This window comes from Dissoconium aciculare (assembly GCF_010015565.1).
Source record: "Dissoconium aciculare CBS 342.82 unplaced genomic scaffold K489scaffold_4, whole genome shotgun sequence".
Classification (NCBI taxonomy): domain Eukaryota; kingdom Fungi; phylum Ascomycota; class Dothideomycetes; order Mycosphaerellales; family Dissoconiaceae; genus Dissoconium; species Dissoconium aciculare.
In genome coordinates this window covers 875,975-891,146 of record NW_022984954.1, presented here as the reverse complement: position 1 = coordinate 891,146, position 15,172 = coordinate 875,975, and the positions used below count along the sequence as shown (strand labels likewise).

Here is a 15,172-nt window from a genome sequence, read left to right as displayed (position 1 = left end):
CGCAGGTCGGTGGATAGACTGCGACTTCCCAGATCACTTCTTTATGTTGATCGGACCTGAAAAGTAGAGCGATGTATTGCAAATTGGTGAGTGGAGGTAGATACCCCGATGATGCACTTGCGCGCTAGACAGCCAAGGCCGCGACTGGGTAATGGGACTCGGCTACAGTTTCCTGCGTCCGGTCTTCGTCCCACCCTGTCAAATCGAAACCGATGTGCTGGCGACGATGCTCTTCAGACTACAATTGAGTTCTGATTCACCCAGCTGCAACTGTATTCAAAATTGATGCTCGTAATGCTGTCGTGCAGATGCCCTTGCCCGAAGTTCCAGCTTGGCGGGGTATTCGTATTTTCAAGCGTTCTGGCAGGCGCCAGGCAAGCAAATGCAAATGGCGGGTGGTCGACGACAATCCGAGCCCAATGAGTTTGGGCACTGATCAATGCAGTAATAAAAATGGTGATTACACAGTGAAAATGCGTCGCCAGATGGAGAAGGCTCTGTCCGAATCACACGTTAATACCTGGTAGTGTTGGAGTCGTCGGGATTCATCTCCTTTCTCCCATGGGTATGGGTGGATCGGGACGAAGTGCAGGACTCAGCATTCCATAAGTGAAGCCACCCACCAGGAACAAATCACGAACAAAGCTGGGAAGGCATGCGGGTAACGATGGTAATATTGAGGACTGCCCAGGTGGTGAAAGGTCCTGAATGCCGTGTCGTGGCCGTATGGGTAAAGCTTAGCAGACGTACCACGGTGATTGGTGGCTCCTCCTCGGCGTTTGGGTTTGGTCGAGAGCTTGAAGAGAGAACATCAAATAGATGATGATGATGATGGCGACGAGATTATAATGATGTTTGGTTCGAATGAGATATCGCGGCTCCTTTCAGGTCTATCTGATAAGTGTGCAGTTACCGTGCGTATGTTTGGCCGCGGGCAACAGGGCGGGGCGCGCGATGGCGGGATCCCGACTCCGAGATACACTTTGGATTCCTCACTCGCTGCACATGCGTATCAATCAAAAAGAGTTAACGCCCGTGCAGACGATGTACTGTTCATCACCAGACCGCCTTTCTCCCGGCGGGGATTCCGAAGAGCGCTCCATCATGGAGCACCTCCTTTACATCGAAGATTCTTGTTCCTTGATACAGTAATCGTGATGATTACAATAAGCACAACGATTGTCGCTGGTGCCGCCATGCTGGCGTCTCCACAAGATACCCAGGTCTACGTCCATCATCGTCGTACGCAACCGCCATAGCACTGAAGTGTAAGCATCTGCGGGCGACATTTTGAGAGGGTGTACTGCCGCTCGTATCGAAAGGCACAACAGGGTCAACGGAAAATATCCGGAAAGATCCTCAATTGATGCTCCGGACCATTGGCAATAGAAGCCGCCATGCAGGTGGGCCGTCACAACCAAATACATCATCACGCACGAGCCCAGCGACCAAAGTCTCTTCGCAGCTCATGTGAAGAGCGATGATCTTCCTTTTCTGGACTGGTCCTTGGGGCTCCCATGCTGTATTTGCTCCTGACTGTTGCAAAGTTCTTTGTAAAGATTACCTGAGGAAGTCAGTGCAATGTCGACTCCATGCCCACCACTCATGGCTCCAACTACGGCTTGCTTGCGCTGAGAAGTGCAAGTTCTTTGTGCTATACACATGGTGATCGTCATCTACGAAACACATGGAAATGATTATGAGCACCATGTCTTCTCGGCAGTGTTCAAGGCCATGCCTGCCTCGCGGATGTAATGCGCCATCAGCGGTGGCGTCTGTCAATACTACTAGCATCCATACCACCGGCTCGGGTGGGTGGGACAATGCAAGTAAATTTCAAATAGGCTGTCATTTTGCCCTCACACAGCGCTTTGACGTGGATGGCGAATCTCATTCAACTTTGAGTACGAGGTATCATCATCAGCACCAGCATCACAATTACACTCAGCGACTGCCCTCCGTAAGTTGCCACGGATGTCGGTTGACGCGAGTATCTGCACATTGTTGTGAGATATCGAGCCTCGTGGACTTTCGCGGAGGTAAGCTGGGATCGGATGTACGTTTCCGAGCCGGAGTTCTGGCGCAGGCCATCACAGGACCTCGGAGAAACATCCGCGCGTGCGAGCGGAGATTTTTGTAAAATTGTATGACAAAGGAGACCCGGCGCTGACCATCGGCATAGTTCGCATCACACAAGGAAAGGTGTCACGATCGAAGTAGACTAGTGACAGTCGAAGCGTTCGAGATACAGTATTTTACCCTTCGTCGTCACAGCAAGTTGAGCTAACATGATGAGAGGAGAGACAAGGTCTTTACTCTCCAAAACGTCTTTGCACATCGAACCAGCAAGACAACGCGATTGGTGCAGCGGATGCACCTCGATTTATACCCGGAGGCTTTGGACAATAACAATAGAAGCTCCCTTGTGGCGCAGTACAGGACAAAACTTCACCGAAATCACGTCTGGGCTCGAAAGGCGGTGGAGGCAGTCCACGGTACAGTCGTGGTTGATCGAGAATTGTCCCACCGATGTTGTGATCTGCGCCGGGATGACAAAGTCGTTCCTCCACCCTGATAGCGACGCGGGAGGAAGAGGATAGGACTCGTAACGAGGTTGAGTGTAACCGATTTCTTCAGAATTTAGAGTGGTATCGACAGAAAAGCTCCTAAATGGGGACAGTTCCATCCTTCGATACCAGTGTGTTCCTCCTGACACGCCTGTGAGCCCAACTTCTCAACAGCATTCAAGTCCAGCATCGTGCAATGTGTCCAGCTCAACATCACTGATAACGCCGGACACAATGATTCATCCATATCTCATCTGTTCTAAGCTTCTTCGCTTCCACTCTATCCCTATGAGCTGAGGATCTTCGAGCTGCTTGACGAGGCCTGGCTGCCATTGGGACTTCCAGCCGCAGACGAGCTCGTGCATGCTAGGAGGCCTAAAAAGCGACGGCAACAGTCAGATCTACGCCGTTCCGTTCTGCACGATGATAACTTGATATCAAGTATTACTGACCGCATTCGGAGGTGCTCGATGAGGTGCTTCCATTGGCATCATCGGCGGCAGCGGCGGAACCTAAGGCAAAGAAGCATGGCAAGCATGGTCAGCCACGATATTCTATATGATCACATCGCCGGTCTCCATCTCCTGTGAATTTCGAAAAAGGGTTTGTTCTGTCAAAGCGGCCGTTCAGGGAGGAGCCTTGTGGTGAAGCATACCGCCAACAAGTCCCAGGCTCAACAAGCCGCCGTTCGTGGTCGAAGTCGAGGTTGACCCGGCACCATTCGAAGATCCAGACTGGCGAGCACGAAGCGCAGATCCAGATCGTGTTGGTAGCGGGGCCGCCAGAGTGACAGCAGAGAGGAGAGCACTGATGATGATGATAGTGGTACGCATGGTGACTGAATGTCTGATTGAATTTCGAGAAGAAACGAATGGAATGATCGATTTGAGGTAAGACGGTATTTGGTAGTGCGCTCAGATATCATCGTTCACCCAGAGGACATAGTCTTTTATATTACAAATGGGTGATACCTCGAGTCTATGTATCTGGACCAATCACTCGCTCGTATGATGCCTGGACTACATGGTAGTCGTGGGAAGCACCTCCGTATCCTCAGATTCAGTGTTGGAGGATCTTGGCATCTGATCATCAGTGACATTATCACTATCGGTCATTGGCTGCTACAAACTAAAAAGACGGATCTCATCATCATAACGACACGAGAACCACTAGATCCTCGATGCCGCACGATGACGATCTTGAAGTCAGCGTTTTCCAGAAATGCACACAGAAACGCTGGACCAAAAGCTCTTTCATCGGCAGAGCCGGGAGAGGTAAGGCAGACCGATGATGCGAATGATGACGGAGTTTTCCCTAGAGCAAGCAGTAAGTCGAAGAGGCCGTGGAATGTGTCGCACTTGTACAGTAAGAAGCGTCCTCCGGTCGTGGTAGGCCTGAAGCTTCAAGCTCTACTGCTGAGCTAACGCATGACTATTGCATATCTTGCAGCTCTGTAGCGTCAGGACAAGCGTCGATGATCGACACGTGCAGTCCACGCAGGATTTCCCCATGGGCGATTATGGTGACTAAATCCTTCGATGCCAATCCTTCATCTGAATCTATATGGTTTGTACACTCGGAATTAGGAATGATGAGTCCAGGTCGTGGTAGGCCTCAAAGGTTGCGCTCCACCGTTGGGCTCATGCCTGAACATTGCCTGATTTGCAGCTCAGGGCCTTTGGCGCTATTGTTCTAAACTTCTGCGCGAGTGCTTTTGGATATGTCTGAGGAGCTCGATGGTGATTGGAAATCGTGTGCGATGCTCGTGTCAACTGTGGTTGGACAATCTGCGGCTCGACAGCGTGTCGCCTACACAAGGACTTATCAGCAGAGGGAATCCATGTCATCTGTGGCTGGACAGCCTGCGGCTCGACAGCAGCCTGGCGGCGATCTAAGACCCAGGGCGAGGCCCACGTCAATTGTGGTTGGCCAGCCTGTGATTCGACAGTGCATCGTCTTCTCGAAGACAATCGAGTAGATCGGATCCGATTAGGGTTTGAGCTTGGAGCTTCTAGGCCGGCGTGTCGAGGCAGGAAGATCGTGGCAGTCTTGCAGCTCTTGCCTTTTGGCGCCTTTGTGACGAATTTCCAATCTTGCGCTTTCGGATCTGTCTGAGAAGCCTGACGGTTGGCAGAGACTGTAGGCGAGACCCATGTCAATTGTGCCGGTGGGTGGACAGCTCGCGGCTGAATGGCACGTCGCTTCCTCGTGGACGATCGAGGAGAGGGGATCTGATTCGCGCTTGTAGCTTGTAGATCGGCTTGTTGAAGTAGTAGCATTGTGGCAGCATGAGGACTTAGCTCATCCGGACTTATCGCAAGCTCTCGAGGTCTCATCGCAAGCGCTCTGAGCGGGGGTCGTACACGTCGTGGTGCCCATTGCTGATGATTCCTTTGCGGCAGAGGATTTAAAGAAGGGAATGGACCCTCAGAGGTTGAGAGCACTGGGAAAGGTGATGTATTCGGAATTGAGCACGATGACATTTCGGCAGGTAGGGACCTCGGACGCGTCTCGAGACGCGACTTCAGGGCTTCTTGTGTCGATGCCAATCGTTCTTACAGTGAACACGGAGATCTGCCGGCATAATTGTCGCGCGTCGAGAAAGAACGCGAAGATAATGCTAGCTAAAAGACAAGTCTCTTCCAAACCACAAGTTAATCGTACATGCGATCAAATGTAGCATCTGCTTCTGCTACAATGATGTCTGTCTCTCGAGTCTAACAGCTCTGTAGCGTCGGAATAACGGTCGACGTTCGACAAGCTCCGTGCAGTCCACGCAGGAACCCTGCGAACGGGTTGATCCATCTTTCCGTGCAAACTGTGAATTACGTTGGTGATTGTCAAGGTTTCGCGGTACATGGATGCTTTTTGAACATTGACTGGAAAAGACTTTTACGGCCCTGGGAAGGATTGTAACCTTGCGACGATATTGTGATCTAATCATCCACATTGATACCTAGTTACTCGCAGTGCTTATGACGAGGCTCCCTTGTGGATCTGAATCTCTTTGTCCCTCCCGCCACTGACAATGCCCACCTCGCGGTCCCAGCACACCGAGAATATCCGATCTTCATCACCCTGGAGGGCCTTTGTTTGACTGCTTCCTGCCGCAGGCTTGAATCGGTCGATGATGAATACGGAATCTCCAACCTTCTCTGCACCGGCCTCTGTCCGTGCTGAACGAATGTCCCAAATTCGACATGTACCATCATTGCTTGCGGAGACGAATTGATGCTCGGAGTCGGGGTCGCGTGCCAATGCCGTCACGGTGTTTGTGTGTCCCCGGAGCGTCATGGCGCTGACGGTCGTGGCCGCTGCTCGTGGATCAACGAGGGATATGTATCGCAGCGCACCTCCTGTGGCGAGTAGTGTATGGGCTGGTAGATGGCAGATGGCGAGAAGACTTTGTGCCGTTGTCCGCGTGTCGACGCATTTGCTCGTGGTCAGATCCCAGGTCTTCACCGCATGGTCATGAGACGCACTGTATGCTACGCTTGGATCTCGGGCATCGAAACAGACATCGCCGACGGCTTGTTGGTGCCCTTCGAGGAACGACAGCGCGCCGCGTTGTGCGGTAGAAGTGTTGGGTCCAGAGAGCTTGCGTCGCTTATTGGCATTCGGAAGGAGAGACTCAGGCGCGGCGGGAGCGTCTGCTTTCTTCGTACTCCAAAGACCGATACGACAGTCTGCGGACGCGGAAAGGATTCGTGAGGTCGGCGCGTGGACAGCCAGATTGTCCACAGATGCCTTGTGACCGAAGAGCTCGAGTGTGGGTGTCAGAGTACCTTGGCCTGTGGTAGCGTCTGCGAATTTCCAAAGACGTAAAGTACGATCTACACCTGAGCTCACGACCTGAGTCGGCGTGATAAATTTGGCACTCTTGACGGAAGCACTATGACCCTGGCCTGTGGCGATGACCTCGTCGCTCATATTCCACACTCGCAAGATGCCATCATAAGAGCCTGAGAGAATTCGATTCTGTATCGATCCGGCATCCTTGCTGCTGGTCCATGAAGCATGTACAGATGACGGAGAGAGGACATCAACGGACGAAACCCAATCATCCTGCTGATAGCTAGTGACGTGCTGTGGAGGAATAAGGGCCTTGATGTACTCGACTTGGAGTGTTGTCTCGGCGCTGACTCCATTCTGCGTTAAGAAATCGTCTAGAGATGTCCGCAGAAACTGGCCATTGATGAGGAATTCTAATGGAATCGGGGCCTCTGTTTCGAGCAATCGGTTGACGAGTGTGGAAAGTTGATATCGGCGCAACTCTGAATAGTTTATTAGCAGATGTCGTTGGCGCCGCTATGTCGGGTCTTAGAATGACGCCGATTGCATGTGTTCTCACCCGTCGATACAAGGATCGGTCCAGTCTCCTGCGGTAACTGGATATCACTGCTTCTGGACTTTAGCTGCACACGAACTTGTGACGGACGCGCCGCAACAGCGACAGTCGCAGTGTCAATTTCCATTGCCATTATGACCCTCAAGACAATGTCGCAGAAGCCAGGGTTATAGATCAAACGAAACGCCAATGTTGTTCACAATCATTCAGTTCTACATCAACACTTTTCTTGTCAAGAAGCCTGTTCAACTTTTTTCAAGCTGGACGCGGCCCAATGAGGCATGGCTCATTGTGAGCTGATCACTGATGAGCGCGTGCCGAACCGTTGACGTGCCGCTCCGTTTGGCGGGTTTCACTCCAGGGCTCGTACTAGGCATACACCGACTGCATCACGCGGACACAGAGAGTTCGCTTCCAACCTTGGAAGTTTCCCGCTCCAGCGTACGAAATATGGCAGTCGGAATGGAGTCATGCTGTAGTCAGGTCGCTCAAACCCCGCAAGCAGGATATGATGCGAGAAACTCGAAATCTCAATGAGGAACCCGAGGGGCTACCTGTTGCTCTGGCCAATGTGGACTGGATGCTGTGATACTGTAGGATTGGCAGTGCTTACCCCAGAAACCCTGAAAAAGTTTCTCGGACGGGCTGGGGTCTAAGCGACGCCTCGGCCGGGGGGCTCCAGAGCAACAAAGAGAAAGGGCATGTGCTGTGTGCTGTCCACGGGTACCTTTTTTCACATGCTCGGACAGTGGAATTAGTGCAACAAATTCACGGCTCTTCGTATGCAGTGTGATGCAACGCGTGCAAAATTGTGGCTCTTTCTCCTCCATCTCACATGACATCTCTTAACTCACCATCATCATCATCCGTACCAGTACCGGCCAGCACCATCTTCAATCGTATCGTCTGATCAGTCTGGTTTTCTTATCGTTGCTGCTTTCACTGCTGCATTGTCCAGCTCTCTTTCGACCTTCAGTTCGGCACTCCGCGAAAAAACGGGTGCAGAACTCATCACCACGCCGGCTCATCAATTGGTCCCTGGATTTCCCTGATCACCGCGAACTTTGCACCCATCAAGCCCGACTCGCGTTTCTTTTCATCATCCTGCACCGCCCATTTTTTGGCTTCCAACCTCGCTATGTCCGAAACACGCGATGAGGATGTGCACATACATCGGCCACAGCCTAGGCGTCCCTTTGAACTGCCGTCCGAAGTTCCAACCTCTCCCTCTACTCCCTCATCTCCCTCGACAGACTCGAGCGCTTTCCCCGGCAAGCTCGATACCAGCAAGAAGACGGTCAGTGGGTCTACAACACCAGCGCGGACCCGCAGCATTCTCAACCTGACCAGCTCCACGCTTTTCGGAATCTATCAGCCTACTGATGAGAACACCCCTTATGGGTCCGGCGCCCAAACGCCCGCCGTGGAGGGCCGGAATGGCTCTTTCGATTTTACACGCAATCATCGAGCAGCGGATATCGCTTCCGCATTGAACAACGGCAGCTTCAAAAAGACCCACCAGCCTCGACCACCACAGCCCAAGCCAAAGAAGCAATCGCTATCCGCGCAGATCGTGCCGCTGCTGATCAAAGGAGTTGTCTTGTTGGCAACGGGTGTCCTATACGGGCTGCTGGTCAGCCACCTACACGATCGACAGCACATCGCACCCGTCAAACTCGAAATCAATCGGTTGTCATGGCAGTATCTCGGTTCTTGGGCCATCGCCGGGCTCGTTCTCGGCGAGGCATTGCCATGGCTTGATCGCTTGTTGACACCAACCACCGAAGAGGAGGGGCGTAGCACCCAGGGTTCCACCGCTGAGGAAAGACAACGTGAGGATGCGCGACGGAGCAAGATGCCACGTGGCTGGAACGAGATTGTCCGTGCGGTCGGAATGTTCGTCGGCATCTCTTTCGCCATCCGCAAATTGCCCTGGGAGTCAAGTCTGCAGCTTTCCCTCACACTTGCGTTGGCAAATCCAGCGCTCTGGTATATCATTGATCGCTCATTTTCGGGCCTCGTCCTACCGAGCGCGATCGCCATCGTCGGCACCACAGCTCTCATCGCTCTCAATCCTGCGCTGATCCATGTATCAAGCTCACTGGCATCCGCAGCCAGCGATTTGGCACGCAACACCACAGGCTCACCAGTGGTGCCACCCACCGAGCTGGTGTTGGGAATCTTCAGCTCAGAGACTGTCGGTGTTTGGACATGGATAGCAAGTGTGCTCTTTGTGAGCTCGGTTTGCTTTGGTAATATTGGTCGACAATTGACCCCTCGACAAAATTAAAAGCTGGGCATTGGCCGAGTCAGCCTCATAGAAAAAAGCGTCCTTTAAAATCGCAATGTACAGCATTCCAGCGACAGCAAAACGATGACTCCTCGACCATTGCTCGTGATACCTAATTGAATCTGCCCCTCGCATTCTCCGACTTGACTGGTCGTCAGGTGGACTGTCATCCGTGGATCATTACTACTCGCCGGCGTGTGTGCGCCGTTGATCGTGAAGTACAACCCTAGTGCCTCTTACCTGAGGGGTCGCAGGTGCTCAGGCACTTGGACAGTATTATCAAGGGCTGCCCAAACCGCTCCGTTTAATAAGGGCAACGCGGGGTGTGAGCCCTGAACTCAACAGTGACGTAGTCTTGGAGGGGTTGCCGAACGCGGTTCGGGGATTGGTTTTGTTCTTTCGATGGTCCTTGAAGGACAGAAGGCGTGCAAAGCCCAGCATTGTACTATCACTGTTGAGAAAGGTCGTCGAGTCCTGGACAAGGCGCGTCCCGTGTAGCATCCCGATTCCCAGACGAGTCGTAGAGACTCGTAATAGCGAGATGAATTTACAGACGTGAATGTCTTCAGGATGCGATTGCGGGCAAGGGTCTGCCCTCGGCGCGCTGCACCGAGACCGGCCCAAACTCGAAAAAGAAGCTATTCTCAGTGGTGGTCGGTTGTCTAGGCGAAGAGAAAAAAATTCCTGGACCATACCTCTATAGACGATAATTGAATGGCTTAGCCTAGCTCCATTTATTTTCCTCTGACTCCCGATCGTAGTTGTGATTGAGGAGAACAACAACATCAACAAAGCACATTCTCAAAATGGCTTCCGAACAACCCCAGAAAATTGGTGAGTGACGCGCAACGAAATGTCCCCGCTTCGATTTTCGTCATTCCGAATGATACCAATGCGGCTGCTAACAACGACGGAAAAGCCATCTTGTCGGTTTACGACAAGACCGGCCTTCTTGACCTGGCGAAAGGCCTCGTCAAGCAGAACATTCGCCTGTTGGCATCGGGAGGAACCGCAAAGCTCATTCGCGAGGCCGGCTTCCCTGTAGAGTAAGCAAGAAGCAACACGATACACTTGTGAGGGTGCGCGCGTAAAACATCCCGAGACTGACATCGGATCTCAGAGATGTGTCTGCCATCACCAAAGCACCAGAGATGCTCTCTGGTCGCGTAAAGACGCTCCACCCGGCTGTACACGCTGGTATTCTTGCCCGTGACCTGGCGTCGGACGAGAAGGATCTGGCGGAGCAGAAGATCGACAAGGTTGAATACGTCGTCTGCAACTTGTACCCGTTCAAAGACACCGTGGCCAAGATCAACGTCACCATGCCTGAGGCCGTTGAAGAGATTGATATCGGTGGAGTGACACTTATCCGTGCCGCTGCCAAGAACCACACCCGCGTAACGATTCTGAGCGATCCGGAGGACTACCATGATTTCGTCCAATCACTGGAGAAGGGAGGCGTCACGGAGAAGCAACGCCAGCAATACGCTTTGAAGGCATTCACTCACACTGCCGATTACGACACCGCAATTGCAGACTTCTTCCGCAAGAAGTATGCTGGAGAGGGTGATCAACAGCTCGCTCTTCGCTACGGAGCCAACCCTCACCAAAAGCCTGCCTCTGCTTACTTCTCTGGCGCTCCTCTGCCCTTCAAGGTGCTGTGCGGTGCTCCCGGATACATCAACCTTTTGGATGCGCTCAATGCCTGGCCTTTGGTTCGCGAGCTGAGCCTTGCACTTCACTACCCGGCAGCGGCATCGTTCAAGCACGTCTCACCTGCTGGTGCTGCCATTGGTGTCCCGCTCAGCGATGTTGAGGCCAAGGTCTACATGGTCGATGACATTGAGGGGTTGAAGGAGTCAGGCCTGGCTCAGGCCTACGCTCGTGCTCGTGGCGCCGACCGCATGTCCAGCTTCGGAGACATGGTCGCCCTCTCGCACGAGGTCGATGTTCCCACAGCTAAGATCATTAGCCGGGAGGTCAGCGACGGTGTTATTGCCCCTGGCTACAAGCCCGAAGCTCTGGAGATCCTGAGCAAGAAGAAGGGTGGCAAGTACCTCATCCTCCAGATGGACCCGCTCTACATTCCCCCGACCCAAGAAGTGCGAACACTCTACGGCGTGTCCCTTACCCAGCACCGTAACGACGCGACCATCTCCCCCACGAGCACTTTCAACACAATCCGCGTTCCCAAGGATTCGCCACCTCTCCCCGAGTCCGCGCTCCGCGACTTGACTGTCGCCACCATCGCTCTCAAGTACACTCAATCCAACAGCGTATGCTACGCTCTCAACGGCCAAGTCATCGGTCTCGGCGCGGGCCAACAATCCCGAATCCACTGCACACGTCTCGCCGGCGACAAGACCGACAACTGGTGGATGCGCTTCCACGAGCGCACCCTCGGCATCTCATGGAAGAAGGGCGCCCGCCGCGCCGACAAATCCAACGCCATCGACCTCCTCACCTCTGGAATTGTCCCGGCCGCGGGTCCCGAGCGCGAGGCCTGGGAGCAGAACTTCGCTGAGGTGCCCACGCCTTTCACCGCCGAGGAGCGTCGCGCCTGGTTGGACAAGTTGTCCGAAGTCGCCGTCAGCTCGGACGCTTTCTTCCCGTTCACTGACAATGTCTTCCGTGTCGGACGCTCGGGTGTCAAGTACTTGGCTGCTCCCACCGGTAGCCAGAATGATCAGGCGTGTATGGATGTCGCGGCTGAGTTGGGTATCACTTTCGTGGAGCAGCACACTCGGTTATTCCACCACTAAGGGACGGGAGCCAGTGGGAGATTTTGGGAACATTGTATGAAGGATACGGCAAAGTCGAGTTTATGTCGAAGAACGTATGAAGTCCCTGCCGTCACGTTGCATTGACGACTACTCGTGATGCCCCATTGCAAAAGTGGTTGTGGTAGGCATTGTATTAACTGAGAGTGAGATCTCGCGACTCGCATCGTGATTTCAGAGCGGCTTGTGATTGGCCGATTTCGCTGAGATGCTCAGGCGATTGCAAGCGCCTGCGCCACATTAACGTGATTTGGCGATAACGGCCCATGCCTGGGCCAGAACAATTGCGAAATATGTATCTTGCCATGATAATGATGCGAAACCACCTTGGATACTCTCATTTGAACGGAACTTTGGTATCGTGTGCATTGGGAGAGGCGCAATCATGATTTCCTTTTCGAGCTCTCGACGAATGTGGGCGGCGGCAATCGCGAGCTTCTTTGTCTTCTCACTTTTAGCGTGGCCTTCAGCGCAAAATTATAGGTTGCACGGCAACACCGCGACATTATTGGATTCCTATTACGCGAAGACTCCGCTTTCATTTGAGAGGTCGAGGATACAACAATCTCAAGATGCCAAGCTTCCAGACGACAAGGTCATTGTCATGGCCAGGACCCAGAGCGAACATACGGAATGGGTAGCAGAGAACCTCTCTGGGTGAGTCTCGAATTTTTATTATACTATTATCAAGAGTCCGAAGAGCAAGATCGGACCAATGACTGACAATTTCAATCTCGTAGCTGGCATTCTGCAATCTACAACGTCGATAACACTTCCGCAGCTCTCCACACTCCGCTCAACAAGGGCCGCGAAGCAAATGCCTATCTCCTCTTCTTGATCCAACACTACCATAATCTCCCTTCCATAATCGTATTCCTGCACGCGCATCGCGATACCTGGCCCGCAGCATGGCACAACGATGCGCCCGCCTACGACAACGTGAAAGTTCTGGACGCGCTCAAACTAGACTACGTCCGCAGCCAAGGCTACGTCAATCTCCGCTGCAACTGGATCCCCGGTTGTCCCGACGAGCTCCAATACAAGCGCGAGCAGAAAACCACCGGCAATCTGACTCTGGATGTTCAAAACGCCAAGGAGAACGTCGAAAACAAGCTTCCGGATGTCTGGCGGCATTTCTTCGGCGAGGATTCCGAGGTGCCCGAAGTCATCGCCGCGGCATGCTGTGCGCAGTTTGCGGTCACCAGGGAGCAGGTCCTCCAACGCCCGCGCAGCGATTATGTCCGGATGCATCGGTGGCTGATGGAGACGGAATTCTCCGATCAGCTGAGCGGAACGCTCATGGAGTACTTGTGGCATATCATCTTTGGGCAGGAGCCTGTTCAGTAAGTTCTTCGATCCACTTTCTAATATTTCGACGCAAGTTCGCTAACCTCGAGCCGTTTAGCTGTCCACAAATGGGTGCGTGCTACAAGGACGTTTTTGGTAAAGATGAATGGTGATTGATTCTCTTGAAAACACAAACCTTTTGTCTACAGCTATTCCGTCTAGGCGTGGATTCCTGCGCATTGGGACCAGACGAGACACACGCCTGCAACTTGACTCAGAGCCGACGACTGTAGTTTGGTAGCGATCACCATCCCTCTTTTTGGAATCGGAGGACTCTAGCCTGGATGGCACGGAACTTCATCCGTCTGTTTCCCTCAGGGCGATTGGAGTCATTCCCATGCGTCCGAGAAGCCCATACACGCATCTGCCACAGTCACGTATCTGAAGCCTCGGCAAGGCGTTACAGAAGCATCTCCGGGACGCCACATTGCCTGGATTCGACCAGATCTTGCACGATGGCGCGGCGAAATTGAAGCTCTACATAGATCCGGGCGAAGAAATCGTCCGCCGCATTTTTCCAGAACAGCGCCGTACGATTCATCTGGGAGACTTTGAATAGCTCGAGCGGCCCCAACAAGACAATTCGAAACGCGCAGGCGGCGCATCCATCATGTACGACGCCGCAAAAAGGCCAGAACTAGGGATGATCGGGGGTTTGCTTGGATGCCGCATTTCAATGGCTCTTGTTTGCAGGATATTTAATCATAAATATATCATATAAATAGATGAGGGAAATCGCAAGCTTCTTTGCAACATTGACGGGTGTTTCAAGGCCCATGATCTTTGAGATATCTGAATCGGTATGTTGCCGACGTCGGGCGGATGGATGCTGCCGACTGCACTGGTATTCTACAAGCTCTCGTACTATTCGCTGGAGAAACGTGGTTCGACGATAACGGAAGTGCATAAAGCAGTGTTTGCATCGTAGATCGGTCTGGGTATACTTCACCTCCAAGTTGGTGCAAGCTTACCGCCGACCGAGATTATGTATGGCGCCGAAGGTAGACCCACACGCCCATAGAACTGTTTGCGGGACCTCACTCGTGCACGACGACAGGAATGGCACATACGGCCGTCCCGTATGCGCACGAAGCAAAAGGGCGCAGCGATGCGGGCGTGTTGGACGGGCGAACAACAAAAGACATGGGGGTGTTATGCTGTGCCTCCTGCTGCCAATAGAGTGACTATTGTGCCCAAAGGAAACCAACATAGTCCAGCAGCCGCCGGGACCTGCAGGGCCGGCGGTCACCTGCCTGTCGCATGGGGGTCTTTTTCGTTGCCGTATGCTACGGGTAGGCAGAGTTCTGTGGCACGAAATTTATCCAACGGGAAGGTCGTTTCGGGTTGAATGTGATCGTTGAGGGATGTCACGATGGTGGTCGATTAGGTTCTGTGCCGCCGGGAAGTCATTTTGGGACAGCGCGTCTGGATCTCATCGTACCTGTCTAAGAGGATACGGACAATGCTGTCGATACGGGCGGAGACAGGACGCCGCCGTAGTAAACGATCTCTAAGCACGCGTTTGTGGTGAAAATCTATTTGGAGAGCTGCTTCTTCAGGAAGTTTCGGACGATTAAGAGACGATGCGTACATCAGTGGACACGAGGACCCCAGGTCGTACCACAACCAGCGTCACGCTGGTATACACTCCGTGCAATATTGAAGAGCGTCAATGTGCCGTCGCAACTTGAGAGATGATTGGGAAAGAGATGGCGGTTTGATGTTCAAGAGAACGCGCGCGTATTGACTTTGTCGGTGCGCATCTGGAGTGATGTCCGCTCAAGTGGAATGACACGATGGGAATGAAATCCTCGAGGGCAAACCCATGTTGACGCCGCGT

The 15,172-nt window shown here is 53.0% G+C and overlaps 7 protein-coding genes across 7 annotated transcripts; 4 read left to right on the top strand and 3 right to left on the bottom strand.

Annotated features, from left to right (window-relative positions):
• Window positions 1-1,473: 1,473 nt before the first annotated feature.
• Window positions 1,474-2,335, top strand: K489DRAFT_178521 (uncharacterized protein). Its single transcript, XM_033599441.1, has 2 exons — window positions 1,474-2,056; window positions 2,183-2,335. The coding sequence occupies exons 1-2, from the start codon at window positions 1,688-1,690 to the stop codon at window positions 2,285-2,287; spliced, it is 474 nt and encodes a 157-aa protein (XP_033461306.1). The 5' UTR covers window positions 1,474-1,687; the 3' UTR covers window positions 2,288-2,335.
• Window positions 2,336-4,099: 1,764 nt separating this feature from the next.
• Window positions 4,100-5,409, bottom strand: K489DRAFT_178469 (uncharacterized protein). The gene has a single exon (XM_033599440.1). It carries the CDS (start codon window positions 5,048-5,050, stop codon window positions 4,208-4,210), a length of 843 nt encoding a protein of 280 aa, XP_033461305.1. The 5' UTR covers window positions 5,051-5,409; the 3' UTR covers window positions 4,100-4,207.
• A 7-nt stretch (window positions 5,410-5,416) lies between these two features.
• On the bottom strand, window positions 5,417-7,118 carry K489DRAFT_400162 (WD40 repeat-like protein). Its single transcript, XM_033606984.1, has 2 exons — window positions 6,919-7,118; window positions 5,417-6,841 (listed from the first exon to the last, which is right to left on the bottom strand). Exons 1-2 carry the CDS (start codon window positions 7,046-7,048, stop codon window positions 5,541-5,543), a joined length of 1,431 nt encoding a protein of 476 aa, XP_033461304.1. The 5' UTR covers window positions 7,049-7,118; the 3' UTR covers window positions 5,417-5,540.
• A 962-nt stretch (window positions 7,119-8,080) lies between these two features.
• K489DRAFT_298053 (uncharacterized protein) lies at window positions 8,081-9,187 on the top strand (the record flags this gene model as incomplete). Its single annotated transcript, XM_033600348.1, has 1 exon — window positions 8,081-9,187. A coding segment is annotated over one exon (1,107 nt), but the record flags the coding sequence as incomplete, so codon positions are not given.
• A 157-nt stretch (window positions 9,188-9,344) lies between these two features.
• K489DRAFT_178385 (uncharacterized protein) lies at window positions 9,345-10,173 on the bottom strand. Its single transcript, XM_033599439.1, has one exon. It carries the CDS (start codon window positions 9,989-9,991, stop codon window positions 9,485-9,487), a length of 507 nt encoding a protein of 168 aa, XP_033461302.1. The 5' UTR covers window positions 9,992-10,173; the 3' UTR covers window positions 9,345-9,484.
• On the top strand, window positions 10,012-11,967 carry K489DRAFT_387793 (AICARFT/IMPCHase bienzyme; the record flags this gene model as incomplete). Its single annotated transcript, XM_033606357.1, has 3 exons — window positions 10,012-10,039; window positions 10,125-10,251; window positions 10,326-11,967. 3 exons carry the CDS (start codon window positions 10,012-10,014, stop codon window positions 11,965-11,967), a joined length of 1,797 nt encoding a protein of 598 aa, XP_033461301.1.
• A 430-nt stretch (window positions 11,968-12,397) lies between these two features.
• Window positions 12,398-13,445, top strand: K489DRAFT_316307 (uncharacterized protein; the record flags this gene model as incomplete). The annotated part of the gene is made up of 3 exons (XM_033601153.1): window positions 12,398-12,642; window positions 12,726-13,328; window positions 13,391-13,445. The coding sequence occupies 3 exons, from the start codon at window positions 12,398-12,400 to the stop codon at window positions 13,443-13,445; spliced, it is 903 nt and encodes a 300-aa protein (XP_033461300.1).
• Window positions 13,446-15,172: the final 1,727 nt, after the last annotated feature.

What these genes read in the sequence shown, in the direction of transcription:
- K489DRAFT_400162 (XM_033606984.1), bottom strand. Translation starts at nt 7,048, where the DNA reads ATGGCAATGGAAATTGACACTGCGACTGTCGCTGTTGCGGCGCGTCCG. An exon ending in ACCGATCCTTGTATCGACGG is followed by an intron (nt 6,842 to 6,918) that starts GTGAGAACACAT and finishes TAAACTATTCAG; the next exon opens with AGTTGCGCCGATATCAACTT.
- K489DRAFT_178521 (XM_033599441.1), top strand. Translation starts at nt 1,688, where the DNA reads ATGGAAATGATTATGAGCACCATGTCTTCTCGGCAGTGTTCAAGGCCA. An exon ending in GAGGTAAGCTGGGATCGGAT is followed by an intron (nt 2,057 to 2,182) that starts GTACGTTTCCGA and finishes CCATCGGCATAG; the next exon opens with TTCGCATCACACAAGGAAAG.
- K489DRAFT_178469 (XM_033599440.1), bottom strand. Translation starts at nt 5,050, where the DNA reads ATGTCATCGTGCTCAATTCCGAATACATCACCTTTCCCAGTGCTCTCA.
- K489DRAFT_178385 (XM_033599439.1), bottom strand. Translation starts at nt 9,991, where the DNA reads ATGTTGTTGTTCTCCTCAATCACAACTACGATCGGGAGTCAGAGGAAA.